The 13645-nt window shown below is 45.9% G+C and overlaps 1 protein-coding gene across 2 annotated transcripts in view; it reads left to right on the top strand.

Annotated features, from left to right (window-relative positions):
- LOC138300344 (neurotensin receptor type 1-like) overlaps window positions 1–13645 on the top strand; it is a 336333-nt gene that overhangs the window by 288158 nt on the left and 34530 nt on the right. For both annotated transcript variants that reach the window (XR_011204913.1, XM_069239609.1), the window contains exon 2: window positions 10619–11701. Coding sequence is in view for 1 of the 2 variants with exons in the window: in XM_069239609.1 (XP_069095710.1) it covers window positions 10678–11701 (1024 nt within the window). In the remaining variant the exon portion in view is untranslated. The remainder of the gene's footprint in view (window positions 1–10618; window positions 11702–13645) is intronic.

Raw genomic sequence — 13645 nt, 5'->3', positions numbered from 1 at the left:
TGTCTTGAATTATCACAATTATGTCAGGGTGAGTATCATACCACGAGGAGAATATCATACCATGGATGCCCAAAATACATCTCACCATTATGCCAGGGCCAGCTCAAGATTGCATGCATGCTTGTAATATGCCAGAAACTCACACCATCATGCTTAGGTCAGCATTATCCAAATGGTGGGTATTGTCATGCCTATCGAAAGAATTACTACAGTTAAGACAAGATTAGTTTTTGGGATGGAAAAGTCCTCTACATGGTAAAGAATGTAACCATGCCCTGAGTGCCAACTGTGCGGTTGTCGGGATCCCTAATGATGATTTTTTTATCATAATTAATTGTTTATTAGGTTTCTGCAGATACACACGGCCGTGTCGGTTATTGAAAGCAGCATACCAAGTATCATAAACAAACAACTTGCACAGTCTGTACCTCCAATCCCACCCCCACGGCAATTCATTGTTCCTGCAATGCCATTTGTCTCTTTCTTGTGTGCCAGTGCCCAGTCTGACAGAGCCATATCCCCAAATTTCTCTTCAATGCAGGAATCGATGGGGTGAGCAGGTTCCAGTACAATACCTCTATAATCTGCCCACCTTTTCCAGATTTTGAAGTGTTTTGGGGGGCAGCCCCTTGCCTGATGGATGGCGGCATTCATCCCCATGCCGTGATCGACAACCTTTTCTTCACCGCTAGGGAAGGAAGAGCCTCTGCCTCCCATGTCCTGGCTTTGTCTTATTTGGCAAGTGTTAGCCACAGAAATAGGAATAACTATTTATATCTTTTGCCCCGGGTGGCAACTGTGCCATAATAAGTAACAATTTGGGGTCATTTGGGACTGTCCATGAGAGGACTTCACCCAGGAAAGAGGCCTAATGCTGATTTGTTTATTAATGGTGAACAGGGATCATGGGTGTGCACCATGGCATAGGCTTGTCTCACAGACTGCGGTCTTCTTGGACCAGGAGGGGCACCAAAAGTGCTAGTCTCAGAGTGGTGGAAGGCTATCCCTTCACCAAGAGTTAAGCAAGGTCGTGACAGCATACCATGTAGTGATCAGTAGTTGTGAAACATACTTTTTACTATGTGTCACTGGAGTGAGGCCCACAGGTTCACTCATCTGTTTAAAGGTTCTGCTGCTGTGTGCTTAACTCACCACTGGCCTACATCAGGTAAGATGTGTAGTGCTATACAGTGCCGGCGTAATGACTCTGTATAGTTATATGTGTGCCAAGGAAAGGTACAGTACAAATATGGAGTAACACTCTGCAGTTCATGTGTGGTTAGTACATGTACTGTGTGTATGTATGCCTGAGAGAAGCACATTACATGAGAGATGTAGTGCTGTGCAGTGCGTGCAGAGGGAAAACGTGTGAGGTGTATATGTGCTTGTGTGCAGTACAATACATGAGGGAGAGAAGTGTTGTGCAGCACGCACATAGTGAGTGTGTGCAGGCAGTGTGTGTGTTTCTAAATAACACACCCTGGTCAAAGATAGTAAAGCTTCAGTGCTTATCAGTGCACACAGGTTGAGCATGTGTATTGAATGCATGTGTACATGTAATGGTACAATGCATTGAGTTAACAGCGTGGGACCTAAAGTGTGCTGTGAATGTACACCAAGAGTGTGCTTCTGATGGTACATTATATGGAGGACGCTGGGTTCCATTCTGGAAATCCCAGGCCTGCCTGGTGAAGACATCAGGAGGAGAGTAACCCCTCAGACAGATTTGTGTATTGCTGCATTCCTGTGAGCATGAGGGAAGGAAAAAGAAGAGACTCAATTCATACTTCAAAAGACTGTTGTTTGATTCAGCAATAGATCAAAAGGAAAGGGCCTAAACACGTCCCAGAAGTGAAATGACACTGTTAAGGGGATCGTAAAGAGTAAGGAAGGGGTCTGAGATTTTGATGCACATATCCCTGTGGCTGACATCCAGGTTTGAACTCTGGTCACTCCCATGAATTGTGTTGTGGACAATCAGCTTTGGAGTTTTGTCTGCGGTGGGAGACATCTTTCATTGAGAAAGAAGAAAAATGGATGTACCCTCCTCAAAAGAAGTAGAACCCCGCATAAAATGTCAAAGTCCCGGACCCTAAATTACATTAGGTACCTGTAAAAGAACTATAGGTAGGGGAGATGAGTCCCTAAAAATGTAAAACATTGTCATCTGTCAGGCTGCGTGTGAAGGGGAAGCACTGCAAGATTTCTGCCTGTGACCACAAGTGGGGGCCAAGGTCTGCTAGTCTCCCTGCTGGGTGAGGGGACATCACCTAGGGGAATCAACACCACCTGCCCTGAAGCCTGGAGCACCAATGCCTGCCTACTTGACAAGTACAGTGTGCCCTGTGTGGAAGAGGAGAGCATTGGAGGGAGCAAGGGCCAATGGGGAGCCCTACCATAAGAAGTCCATGTATGAAGTACCGATCAGTCTGTAGCCCATGTGGAAGATTGTTTTTGGCAACTCCTGTATGCCAGGACAGGGCTGCTGTTGACTGACCCAAGTAATGAGCGCTGTGCAAAGGGCACCTAGCCCACATGGCTATGTTTCGGTGACCCTGTATGCCAGATGGGGCTGTCGTGGTGTGGGTGATTGTACGTGAGGAGTCTATGTTGCTTCTAGAAGGTACCGCAGCAACCCCATGTGCCAGGAGGGGCTGAAGGACCTAAATCGTCATGACTTCAGACCTTCGCCAAGACTAGAGTGAGGCTGCGACCAGAGGGTCTAGCCACACCAAAGGATCTGCCCTGATTTTTGTGGGCCAGGAGGATGCTGAGGATGATGACATGCCCTCGTGGAACTCCATTCGGGAGCTGAAGTACTGATTTCCCCCTCATCAGTGAGCTGTGAGCTGGAAGTTGCTCCAACCATTGGGGAGAGTAGCAGCACCAAATCCCAGAGTGAGCAGCTTGACTTCTACAAGCAGGATCTGATCTTGAGAGTAGTGCTGAAGTCACCCACTGTAACGTCAAATGCTTCTGTGCTGCAAGAGTAGATAAGACTTGAACTAGGGCCTTGGAGCCACAGGGGATTCACTGCTGGAGGAGCTGAGGCACCATAGACTTTTTTCACTAAAATCATAAAGAGTCGAAGGGAACTCATGAGTACAGCCTAATAGTGTGAATTCCATGGAGGTGGCCACCGGTGAATGAGGAAGAACCCCGAACATGCTTCATGAAGGAGGGTGGGACAGGGATTTGGCTGACAACCACTATCAATCAATCAATCTGGATTTCTAGAGCACACTTGTCACCCATGAGGATATCCAGGCTCTGAAGTCCAAGCTGCTCAGGAGGCATCAATTGAAAAGCCTGGTCTTGAGTCCCCTTCCATTCGCCTGTAGAGAGGGTGAGGTCTGCAGAGATAGGGGAGGCTGAGAGGTTGGGGAAGGAGCGTCCTCAATTGTTGCTTCTGCAGATGCAGGGATTGTGAGCAAAGGAGAGGGAGATGGATCCCAGGGGTATGGAGGGTTGGTGGAAACTCTGGTGGTGATTCGTGTATGCTGGTCCTAGGTTGTGCAGGGCCTTGTAGGCATGACTCATAATCTTAATTGGCAATACTTGTGGACATGGAGCCAGTGTAGTTTCTTCAGACGGGGGGGTGTGGGTCAATCAGGGAAGGGTCTGGCTGCTGAGTCTAAATGGTCTGCAGTCTCTACAGAAGGTGTGAAATAATTCCTGCGTAGAGTCTGTTGCTGTAGTCCAGGCAGCTGAGTGACGGTGTGTCTGGTGGAGACTGAGAGTAATTTGGAGATCTTTCGGAGCATGTGCAGAGTGAGGAAGCAGGCAAAGGAGACTAAGTTGATCTGGTTCTTCATGGTGAGTTTGCTGTCCAGGATGATGCAGAAGTTCCGGGTGTGGTCGGTGGAGATGGGTGAGGGTCCCCGTTCAGCAGCCACCAGGAGTAGTTCAACAGTAAGGCGATGTTCCCGAAGATCACAGCCTCTGTCTTGTCCATCTTGTCTATGTTTAGATTGAGGCAGTAGTCTTTCATCCATTTGGTGACGCTGGACATGCACAGATGAAAGTTGGCCTTAGTGGTGGAAGGGTCTACGGAAAGAGAGAGGATGAGCTGGGTGTCATCTACATAGGAGATGATGTTCAATCCATGGTTTCTGACGATGTTGGGAGGGGGGGATCATGTAGGCATTGAACAGAGTGGGGCTAAGGGATGAACCTTGAGGGACCCTACATATGGTGTTCTTGGGCTGCAAGGTGTAAGGTGTAAGGCGGACTCTCAGTGTCCTCTGGTGAGGAATGATGCGATCCACTCAAGGGTGTCCTTTTGGATTCTGATCTGATGAAACCTTGTGATCAGGGTGTGTTGGGCTACAGCGTTGAAAGTCTCTGAAAGGTTGAGAAGGATCAGGGCAGTTTCTTCTCCCCAGCCTAGGAGCGCTCTGATGCCATCAGCGGCTGTAGTCAAGGCAGTGTCAGTGCTGTGGTCCCATCCTTAAGGCGAATTGTGTTGTTGCATTTGAATGTCACATTTCTTTGCATGTGTAGAGTTAGAAAAAAATCCTAGTTTTTCTTATAAAAGCAAGTAATTTGTCTGGACATTGATTTATTGTTTGTACTGTTTGTACTTTGAGTTATGAGTTGTGTTCACGGACCTGTATCTATATCCCCTCTGAGGGAACCTTGACTGCTTGACAGCAGCTACCACTGAGAGTCAAGTGTAGAAGGGGTTCTTTGCCCAGTTGAGTGAAATCTATGGTAGGTTGGGCACTGGGATATCAGCAGTAAAATGCCTCAACAACCACGACTGGGCCCAGTAAAACCATGCTTGGCCCATGGCCTTCCGAAAGGGGTTCTGGCTCCAGTATTGTCCAAATGACAACAACATTGTTCCATGGATTTATCAAGTATGCCATTCAATCCATTACTATGGCAGGGTAAGGAAAATTCCATGGCTGGGAAAAATCATGCCATGGATGCCCAAATCTTGCCGCGAATTACCACTGTTATGCAAGGGCCAGCACAATGACAGGGGGGGACACCCTCATTCCAGGGATGCTAACAATATGAACAGAATTACCACCATTATGCTGGAGCTAATATAACATGAGGGATGAGTGTCAGTATTTAATGGATGCACACAATATGCCAAGACTAATTGCATTAGATCAGGACAAGCATTATCTTGCTAGGAAATCCAGCAATTGTTATCAAAGGCCAAATTGTACCAGTAGAAGGGTAACATTTTCCAGGGGCAGGCAGTGGGAACATTGCCCTCAAACAAGTGCTCATACTCAGGCACACACTCAAACTCCAGTTTTCAGGATGGCTCAGCGAGTTACTGCTCACCTCAGACATCCGTAATAATCTGAAGGCTACAATTTTAACTCCTATCATAGCAGGCTCAGGTCAATTAACTAAGTAACATTAAATTGGCCAGTAGTAACATTTGTCGTGCTTAGAAACAGCGAAAAAATGCTCAGAGCAGGTGTTAAAAGGAGGCACACCATTGTTTACAATGGGCCTCAAAAGGCTTTGCAAGGTTAGCGTCTACATTTTTTACGCTAATCCTGCAAAGCTCTGAACTTACATCAATTTATTTTACACTAGTTCCATAACCACCATCATGGTGTGCTGGATCTTAGATACTGCGCACACATGGTGGCATTAGGGGGGCGCTAAGAGGTGCAGGGAAAGGGACGTTGCACTGGGTGAAGTGCCACTTTTGCTTAAATGAGGCATGTAGTGTGATTGAGAGCTTGGGGATTGATCTAAGCCCCCGTAATGTGAATCTCACTGCAAGTGTAAAATAGCACCTGCCTTTGGTTTGGGAACATTATCGTACAACACCCTATTGGAGAACTGAGCTTTAAATGTGAGATAGTGCCTGCCATTGGTTAATGAACATTAATGTTTGCCATTCTCCTTGATTCCTGCAGGCCTCAGTTTTGGGCCATACTTCTCACACAGAATGCTGTGCATCCACACTCTGAGAAGCACACACTAGGCATGCCTGATGGGCCAAGCATGATGTTGCAAATAGCCCTTTTGGAGGGTTAGCCCAAATCATTTTGCTTCTGACCACCTATTTTTCATCTTGTATTAAATTTAGTTTTTGATGGCTTTAGGACTCTGGGCACTTTACCACTGCCGACCAGTGCTAAAATGTAAGTACTCTCTGTTTAAATTGTATTGGTAATTAGTTTATCCATGATTGGCATATTTGGTTTACTAGTAAATTCTTAGTATAGTGCACCAGTGTGTGCTCAGGGCCTGTAAATCAAACACTACTAGAAGGCCTGCAGCACTGGTTGTGCTACCCACATGAGTAGCCCCGCAAACATGTCTCAGACCTGCCACTGTTTTAATCTGCCATTTTGACTCGGCAGGTGCACCCACTTGCCAGACCCAAACCTTCCCATTTACTACATGTACGATACCCTTGAGGTAGGCCCAGGGTGCAGTGTATTTAAGAAGTAGGACATGTACTGGTGTGTTTTACATGTCCTGATAGTTAAATACTGCTAAATTTGATTTTGACTACTGCAAGGACTCTCTCTCCCTTAGGGTAAAATGGGGATTGCCTTGAAATATTTTTTAAGTGTGATTTCAGACTGGGAGCAGACAGAGATAGGAGTTTGGGGTCTCTGAACTAACAATTTAACAATACAGATTTTGGTGAAGTTGGTTTTTAGATTGTAAGTTGGAAAATGCCACTTTTAGAAAGTGGGCATTTTCTTGCTTAACCATTCTGTGCCTCTGCCTGTCTGTTGAATACACATCTGGGTCACAATGATAGTTGGGCTGTTTGTGAATTTACTCTAGACAGTCACATAAAGGGATCTGACGTGTGCCCTACATAACCTGATGGGTCTTCCTGAGGTAGAGTGGTGGGAGAACACTTGCTCCTGAATAAGATTGTGCCTGTCCTTACACAAAGCAGTTTCCAACCCCCTGAAGTGTGCCTGGGGTCAGGGCAGGAACAGCAGGGTCTTGTGCACTACAAAGACTTCTCTTTAAAGTTTGCCTACTTCAAAGACAGACATGGGTATAAGTACTGGACCTCTGACACCACAAAGTTAGAATACTTCTGGACTGAGGACATTATGCAGGAGGAAGAGCTGGATACTGTAGGAGGGACTGTCACTCTGCCTGATGCCTTTCTGTGCTGGCCTGCTGCTTGCTGCTTCTGTCCTGGGAGTGAAAGGACTAGACTTTGCTTTCTACATCCTGCTTCCAAAGGTTCTCAAAGGGCTTGGACTGAGTTTGCCTCCTGTTGAGAAGTGTCAGGGACATCAGAGTCTTCATCTGCCAGCACCTGGGCTCTCTTGCTGAGAGTCCTTACTTGTCAACTGGTGCCAAATTCAGTTCCTGGACCCTTGGGAGTGAGTTCTGGTGTAACCAAGAAGAACAAGCACATTGACGCAAGAGCGACTTCAGGACCAGTGCCACTCTCTGACCCTGTGCAGCTGCCTGCACTGAAGCCATGGTATCCACTGAGTGCAACAACTGCGACAGATGCTGCAGGGCTGGCGCTGCTGCAGCACCTCCAAAGTCCTTCCACAGAGTGAGTACCAAGTGCTGTGTCACCAACATCCAGGACACCCAACTCTGACTCTGCTGCAGCACCTATGGCCCTGTGGTGTTATGCAACTCCACGAAGTGGTCTTGACCTGTTGGATTCATTGACCCCACTGGATTGTAAGGAACCGAAGGATCACCACTGATGCTGCATCACCTCCCCTGCAACCATAAGGAACCAACACCTCGCCTCCTCTGCCCAGCAGTAGCTCCAGCGACGCCTCACCTCCCTTATTCCATGCCACGTTGTTCCTCATCGTTTTCCAACGTACTGTGCCTGGGGTCCGTGTGACTCCATGACTGGCCCACACTCCATTGTGAGTGGCGTCGAACTGTTGGGAATAACACAGTCAAGATGCTGTGATAGCCCCAGTTGGAGCTATTGTGTTTCTAAGCACTATAGTGAGATTTAATCTTTGGAAATTTTTAGCTTTGCTTGTGTATGTTGAATTGTTGTCATTGTTTGTCTTGTTTTACCCAGATAAATACTGGCTATTTTTCTAAACTGGTGTGGAGTGCATTTGCGGTGTTTTCACTGTGTTACTATGTGTGTGTGTGTGTGTGTGTGTGTGAGTGTGTGTGTGTCTGTGTGTGTGTGTACACTTTACACATTGCCTCTGAGATAAGCCTGACTGCTTATGGCAAGCTACCAAGGGGGTGAGCAGGGGTTATCTTAGCTGTGTTACTCCTTTACCCTGACTAGAGTGAGGGTCCGTATTTGGACAGGTTGCAGACTACTGCCAACTAGAGACCCCATTTCTAACACATGGACAGTTTGAGCTTTAATTGTCCTGGCATACCGGGGTTTGGAGCTGCGATACATAGGTGGAGCTACACGTTCAGACCCTCAAAGCCATAGAGGAAACAAAGTTTGGGTGGTGCCCAAATGCTTTAATTAGCAAGCTACCCTTGCTCACTGAGTCACTTACTCCTAATGTTTTCCCTGCATCTCTCCCTTCTCTCTTTTTCTTCTCCTCTCATACCTTTATTCTGCTCCATCCCTTATATTTCCTATGTCCTTTCTTCCTTCTCTGTTTCTTATTTCTTCCTTCATCTCTCCTGCTGTTTTGTCTGGTCTCCTCTTCCTATTTCCTACCTCTGGTCATCATTTTCTTCACTCTGTTGTGTGCTTATCTCCTTATCTCTGTGTGCCATCTCTCCCCTGTCTGTAGACCTTATGTAGCCCTTGTAAGATGTCTCAATGGCCAGGCAGTACCGTGGAGTACACCCACCATACCTAGAGATCCCCACCTGCCTGAAGGGGGAGCTTTCTGCTCTAAAAGAAGCCACCATGTTGGCTCCCTTCATAGTACTGAACTTTGCAGAACAGCTGCAGTGTTTAAACCACACGTTCAGGAATATATTTTCGGCGAAAACAAACTCTCAAACACAAAGGTATTTCTCTCTGAACAAAAAAGAATTACCTTAACATGCTGGGAGCTATTTCCCCCCTGCCTGCTTGGGCCACCTAGAATTTCTCCAAATCTAAACAGAGCAAATCAATCACAAGTAATGTGGGGGGGTGACCACCAAGTGATAATTGTCCTTTGTTCCACCAAACCCTAAATTAGATATTCTGTCTCTTTAATAGTGATCTCACTCTCTTCACTTGTTGTCTCTGTCTCTCTTTCACCCTTTCTCAGTCATTTAATGCGGTCCTACTCTATTGAGCTGCCCTTCCCCAGTGGCGTAACGAAACTTTAGGGCGGCCTGCAAAGTACATAGAGGGCCCCCCTCTGGACTCACTCGGGAGCTCGCAGGTCAGGGAACTGTGCTGAGGGTGCCCCCCTGGTGCTCGGGAACCTCCTGCACCACGGGGGCTGCGGGGGCTTTTGTGCACCACTGCCCTTCACCTCTTGGTTGGAGAAGCCTAAGATGCATTTGCCATTTTATCTGTAGAAAGAGACAATTGGAATTTCCAGTCTTATGCTAATGAAGTTGTGCGTTTTTATTTTGAGCTTCGTGGTCTGCTATTATTTTCCCTCTTTCACTCTAGAGCAGGTTAGACTGCTCTGCCTTCTGCAAGTTTTTCTAAAATGAATTTTAGGAATAATTGGTCAGGAAGCAGGCAGTAATTGCAAGCTGTGGTTAAACACGCATCTATGGTCCAATTCAAGAAAGCAAAAATGAAAGGTACCAACAGCACTTACATCTCCGTCTGACGGTACTTAATTCTTGTTTTCAATAACCGAATCTTCCCAGAAGTGCAACTGCAATGCTCGGTCAGAGACAGGTTCCTAGGCATATAACTGGGAATGCCATGCCCCATCTCTTGCAGGCTCCGATTTTGCCCGTGTGGAAATATACATAGCATAGATTTCCTCAACTTGGAATAACGTTCTCTGTGTAAATGTAGATTTTTTTCTCCACTGAAAAATCATTTTCCCTATAGCAAAACCATGTTTCCTTGCGAAGAAACCCCTTTGACCCATTCTATGTGCCAAACCGGCAAAGGAATTACTCCAGTTTAAGACTGCATTCACTTCCAAACAATTTCCAAGGTAGGAAAGGGGCTCATCAAAGTTTTGGGAAGGCCAAGAAATACATTGCCGAACTCATAGGGCTAAACATGCCTTGTTACGCTCACTCCTCACCCCTCGAGTGGAAGTTGCCATTGTGGAATTTTCCGCGTTCATGGCGGAGAAATCTGCAGTAGTAATACAGTTAGGCCTGCCAGGAATCTTTTTCTGAATTCCTATCATGCTTAAGGTACTTGAAGCCGCAAACCCATGTTTACAAGCGACGTCAATAGGGCCCTCATATTCTCATTAAGGTTCCAACACTACGCAGCCTTCCCTTCTTATTGTCTTGTGATACTTTAAGCGCTTTACTTTTTTGTTATATATTAGTATAACGTGAGAAGACTGTATGTGAGTGCGTGCGCGTGCGCATGTCTGTCTTCAAACCATCAAGAGAAAGGATTCGACTTAAAATGTGTTTGATTGTACAGCTCTGTCCATCCAGTGAGAACATGCTCGTTCAAGACATTGTCAGTGGACAAAGAGAATTGTTGACACTGTTGTGACTTCAGATGAACGCATACAAATCCTCAGAAATAACTCAATTGTACTTTTTCACTCAGGATGAAGAGATGGCAGGGGGCTGCATCGCGTTCTGAGAGGCAGGACAGAACTGAACTGAATGGTTATCAAGCCTTGCAGGATTCATCTAAAGGAATATATATTGTGCTGTCCACTGAGATCGCCTAAAGTGGCTCTTGCGTTCACTGGAGCAGAGCTCAGGCAACTTTTCTCTGTTGTAAACATGAACCAATCAATCACGTCGTTTCCCAACGAGTGCTTGAAACACATCCGTTTTGACAACGAGTCTTTATGGAACGAAACTACGAGCACAAACGTGACTAGTAGTCACCATCTCTTTATTGGTGCCCAGCAACAGGAACCAAATCATATTGCCATTCCAGCAACCATATTTTACAGTCTTCTCTTCATTTTTGGCATATTGGCCAATGGCCTTAGCATACTCACCCTGCTGAGGAATGGGCGCATGAGGGTAAGTGCGGTTCGCTTTTACCTCCTCAGCCTGGCTATGGCCGACGTCCTGCTGTTGCTAACTATTCCAGTCACCCTGTATCGATACTTCTGGCAGTACTACCCATGGTCCCTTACTGACCCTGTCTGCAAGCTCTACTTCATGATCCGACAAGTCTACTGTGTTACCACCAGCTGGACAATCATTGCCTTTACTGCTGAGAGGTACATTGCAATTTGCCATCCCATGTGGTCCATTGCAGGCCTCCGACAGTCTCGAATGGCGTACCTCCTAAGCGTGATCTGGCTGATCTCCTTCATCACTTCTGTGCCCGTAGCCATGGTCTATGGCCAATCCGCTGCCTGCATCCTGGACTACACTGCCACCTCGCAGGAAGAGGCTGTTCTTGATTCCACAGTGTGTGAGATGCTCGAGCAGAAGCCATACATTGTGTACAAAAGCATTGTACAAGTACGCAGTGCTGTATGCTTCGTCATGCCATTGGTTACCATCATGATCTTCCATCTTCTCATCTTCCATCATCTGAACCTCAACCACAGGCAGAGAGAGCAGATAGGTCTCACTGGCACCTGGGGATGCAATTTCTCTTCCGCGCATGTTAGCTGTCCAAGGAATCGCCCTCTTTCAGAGAAAAAAGCACGGCAGCTCATGGGTGAGTAGTTTAATTCTTGCCTCACACTTTAATGAGTATTAAGTGGGATGTCATGTTCAGTCTTGATAGACACATAATATGCGGCACAATATAATAGGCTCTCAGAACTACTTTAAAGTCGCTGCAAAGCACTAAGATGGTAAGGAGGGGAGAGAATGTTGTGTTGAAAAAGTATCCAAAACTGAGCACAATCTTGTGATGTGCAGTAGGCAGAAGCACAGTTAATGGAACAGAGTGTGCATGGATAAAAGGTTTACAGGAAATATTCCCTGAATTGCAGGAAGTCATTTTCACGTCTTAGGTGAAGAGAATACTAGTTCTACAATGGGGAGCCCTGAGAGTGTGGCGATCTCTTCCCTAAATGTCTTGATTTGGTGTCCTTACATGATGGTCGAGGCCAGTGCACTCATGTAAGCATTAAATAAGCTGGTGCAGTGCAGATCCTTGTAGTATCCTGCATTAGAAGGAAGCAATTTTGCAAAGGAAAGTCACAAGCTGAACATGATATGTCAACTGTGGCCATTTAGGCTGTTAGAATTTAAGTGGAGCAATGTGGTCAACAGTGGTAGAAATCCTATATTTAATGGTGTCCAGGAATATTCAGTGAGAAGTATGTGGTTATAGTGAAATGATTGGAACTGCATTTTTAAAGGCTGTTTTTGGTTACAGTGAAGTGATTGGAACTGCATTTTAAAGGAGGTAGAATTGATGCTTTTAGATTTCTCCACAGTGGAGAAGACTGCGAGTCTATGGGTTGTGTGGCTAAATTCCTATCAAAATCAAATTTGTGGATGTATTTGTCAGATTGTCACATTATGAGTTCAGATGTGGGGCTAGTGATGTTCAGATTATAGATGAAATCAGAACCAAGCGATGTTCACCCTCGTATATTGGTATATGCACAATGTACATATAATTATAATACCACAAACATCTGTAACTCTGTTCCTCCCATCACCTCCCAAAACCCCCTTTATGGAAACCAGATACTTCTACTTGTTCATTGACATCTTCATGGGTAACATCACGTGGTGAGGTAGATCTTACTTTCACTAGTAAGTATGCAAAACATCCTCTCACGTATACAAACCTAATAAAACCATATTTTACCTGTCTGAATGCCTGCAGGACATTCCAGAGGTATGCTGGTTCCAACCAAATTATCGGGGAATGGAGAAAATTCAGTTTTAAAGTTTGAATCTCAGAGTAGAGGTAGGGGATAAGAGGGGAGTTGCAGGACAAAACGTACTCTGTTTTGCAATGTGAAATAGACTTTAAAACACATTATAAAACGTCAAACTGAACCTTGTCCCAGCAGGTTCAGTACTTAAAGCAGCAATCAATAAGCTATGTCTCATGCTAATGTTCTATGAGGTTTTTGTCAATTCAGCAATTGGTATAATGGGAGGGGGATAAAGGATGTACAATGCATTACTAAGTGTTCTTGCTTCTGGCATTTTATACTGAATACTCTGGTTCTGACCGGATTCACTGATATATATAAATATGTGTGTGTGTGGATAGATATCTCTATTTATGCATATATATAGAGAGAGATATAGCTATCGATACAGAAAAAGACATATATTCCAAATAAGTTGGGCAACGTTTCGGAGGCACAACCCAAACACAGTGAGTTGTCTGAGAAACTGGTGTGCCTCATCCGTGCTCACGTATACAAACGTTGATCAAACCAAATCCTCGGTGAGAAAACCAGCACAGCAAGAGTTGATACAACACAATTTTAGTGAACAAATCACCATTGGCTCTTGGAAGACACAGGGCCTCATTCAGACCTTGGCGGGCGGCCGAGGCCGCCCGCCAAGGTCCCGCCGACAAATGACTGCACCGCGGTCAAAAGACCACGGCGGCCATTCATACATTTCCGCTGGGCCGGCGGGCGCTCTCCAAAAGAGCGCCCGCCGGCCCAGCGGAAATGCCCCT

Source organism: Pleurodeles waltl, chromosome 6 (assembly GCF_031143425.1).
Source record: "Pleurodeles waltl isolate 20211129_DDA chromosome 6, aPleWal1.hap1.20221129, whole genome shotgun sequence".
NCBI lineage: Eukaryota > Metazoa > Chordata > Amphibia > Caudata > Salamandridae > Pleurodeles > Pleurodeles waltl.
This window is presented reverse-complemented; position numbering and strand designations above follow the sequence as displayed.